Below are 2,401 nucleotides of genomic sequence, written 5' to 3'. Positions count from 1 at the left end.
GGCAGGCCTACCTTCGCTCGTGACGCCCTCCTCCAGGTCGTCGCCCTTCTGTGGGAGAGCAGAGAGAGGGCATTAGGACCCGCCCGCCCTGCTGCCGCTCCCGCCCTCGGCCACCCCAGGGCGGCACCCGAGCAAAACTTCCTACTTCCCGTCCCCCCAAGTTCTGTAAGAGCAAAGCACTGCTCTCGTCTTATCAGAGACACAGAAACTTTGTTTTTAAAAAGTAAAAACAAAAATAGTAGGTTCTAGGTTTTGATCCCCCAGAAGGGTCAGAAAGCAAAAATTCTAAAAGGTGCAGGTTCGTTCTCCGGCTGAGCCGCGGGGCAGGCCTGCAGGGCGGCCAGGAGGAGGCTGCGCCTCAGGCAGCCAGGGCCCCGGGCGCTCCTCCACTGGGCGTCCCCTCGCGGGCAGCCACAGGGCGCTGGGAGGTCACGGCCACGCCAGCAGCTGGGAACCGCGTGGGGCCTGGAAACACGGGGCCGGACCCTGCGGCGCTCTGGCAGCGTCCTCCTGCGCCCCGATGCTGTCACTGGGGAGGCTCTGGGGGGTCAATTCTGTGCGGAACGTGGGGGCCACTGGGAACTCTGCACAGACAGTGATGGGGAAGCAGACACGACCCGGGCTTCCTTCCTGGCTCTGCCCCTGACCTGCTGCGCGGCTGGCTGGGAGCTCCCTGGCCCTCGAGCGCGGTGCCCCCCGTGAGGTGGGGTCCCCGGCCTGCCTGCTCTGCGATGGGAGCTGTTTCTTTCCGGGCATTCCCTGGGAAAGGCGTAATGGGGGGCCCCTCCTCCCCTGGCATGGCACCCGAGTCTCCGGGAAGCCCGGCTTTGGTGGGGGGGCGTTGGGGGCTGGCCCGGAGCGGCAGGAGGCCCGTCCTGGGGGCTGAGGTCTGCCGTCCTAGTTGGGGGGGGGTGTCCTGAGGGGAGGCAGCGAGAAGCAAGAGATGAGTTGTCCTCAGGTCGTGGGGAGAGTCCCACCAGCCGTGACCATGGACAAACACCTCCCCTCCCAGGGTGCATTTCTTCGCCAGCCCCGGGGGTGGGGGGCTGGGGGTGGTGGTGAGAGTGCTTGGCGGGGGGCAGCAGGGGACCAGCCAGCACAGCCCTCCCCTCTCAGACCGGCTGCCCTTGCCAGCTGCACGATGTCCTAACCTTCCTGCCCATCTCTGGGGATAAAGACAATGGTCCCTGGAACCATTAAATCCAAGATACCAGGAGATGCTGGGGAAGGGGAATGAGAGTGAATAAAAAACAAACACCAACTCATGTCTGTGTAAATTTCACAATTAAAAGAAAAAAATGTCTCTGGGTATATTTCACAATTTAAAAAAAAAATGAAAACCAAAAAAAAATAAAAATATAAATTAAAAAGCGTACAAAAACCCCAAACCAAAAGAACCCAAGCACACACACACCTGAAACCGCAGTAACTGGGAAAAGTCAGTGTGCGTCTTGGGGGCAGTGTGGCCAGGCCGAGCAGGTGCGGACCCCGGGGGCGCCTGCCCGGCCTCCCCTCCTCCACCTCCCCAGGGAGCGGCCCCGCGCCGGCCCCCAGGCCTCCTGTCCTCAGAGGCACCTGGGCCTCGCCACTCCCCACACGAGATAGAAAAGTCGAGTCTCACCAGGTCGGTCCTGAGCCACACCTCAATGTCGTCCATGACAGACGGCTGCACCACGGGGATCTATGGAAGCGGCAGGCAGCGGCCAGGCAGCCCGCGGCCAGGCAGGGGAGACAGAACAGCGGACACGTCAACCCAAGCAGCCCGACGGAGCCAGACGTACACAGAGCAGAACATGCTGGCGCAGCAGGCGGGCGGGCACGCAGGCAGCCACGTGGGAAACGGCAGGTGAGGGAAGCAGCAGCTCTAGGAAGCGGGGCTAGCGACGGGACGGGACGGGACGCGACGTGGTGGGGAGGGAGGCGCAGTACGCGTTCTTCAGTGGATAACTTTTTGACTAGCGTGTCTGCCTCTCAGCCCTGGGGCGCCGGCCTGCAGGCCGGTGTGGAGCCCCTCCATCTGCGACAGTCCCGGCCCCGACAGGACGGGGGCGGCCGCATGGCCGTCCGCCCAGGGCGGGGCAGGGGGCAGGTGGTCCAGGCTCGCTCACTGAAAGGATGGTGTCCTGGGGCATTTCTGAGTGGGAAGGGCACCCAGGCCTGGGTGTGGCCTGGCCCACAGCAGCCCGGCACATTCCTCCACCAGAGGACACAGGCCAAAGCAAGGGCTTTGATGACAAAAGGGACCGCAGGCTTTGGTTGTCTTTGTGTCCCTTTGGTGGAAAAATCAGGAAGCGGCCTGAATGCCGCAGCCTACTCTCATCCCACCCTTTCCTCCCAGCTTCCAATGGCTGTCTGTGGCCCCAGCAAAAAAGAAAAGAAGTGCAACTGAAAGCAGAGGAGT

The 2,401-nt window shown here is 62.5% G+C and overlaps 1 protein-coding gene across 9 annotated transcripts in view; it reads right to left on the bottom strand.

Annotated features, from left to right (window-relative positions):
* Positions 1–2,401, bottom strand: part of TOM1L2 (target of myb1 like 2 membrane trafficking protein) — an 82,729-nt gene that overhangs the window by 4,232 nt on the left and 76,096 nt on the right. For 5 of the 9 annotated variants that reach the window (XR_003004073.1, XR_003004072.1, XR_003004074.1 and 2 more), the window contains 2 exons: positions 1,622–1,681; positions 12–48 (listed from right to left, as the gene is read on the bottom strand). Coding sequence is in view for 6 of the 9 variants with exons in the window: in XM_024752224.1 (XP_024607992.1) it covers positions 12–48; positions 1,622–1,681 (97 nt within the window). In the remaining 3 variants the exon portion in view is untranslated. The other 4 variants (XM_024752265.1, XM_024752213.1, XM_024752256.1 and 1 more) reach the window with 2 other exon arrangements.

Source organism: Neophocaena asiaeorientalis, unplaced genomic scaffold, assembly GCF_003031525.2.
Source record: "Neophocaena asiaeorientalis asiaeorientalis breed wild unplaced genomic scaffold, Neophocaena_asiaeorientalis_V1.1 scaffold540, whole genome shotgun sequence".
NCBI classification, from domain to species: Eukaryota; Metazoa; Chordata; class Mammalia; order Artiodactyla; family Phocoenidae; genus Neophocaena; species Neophocaena asiaeorientalis.
The sequence above is the reverse complement of the archived record's forward strand: the minus strand, read 5'-3'. Positions and strand labels throughout refer to the sequence as shown.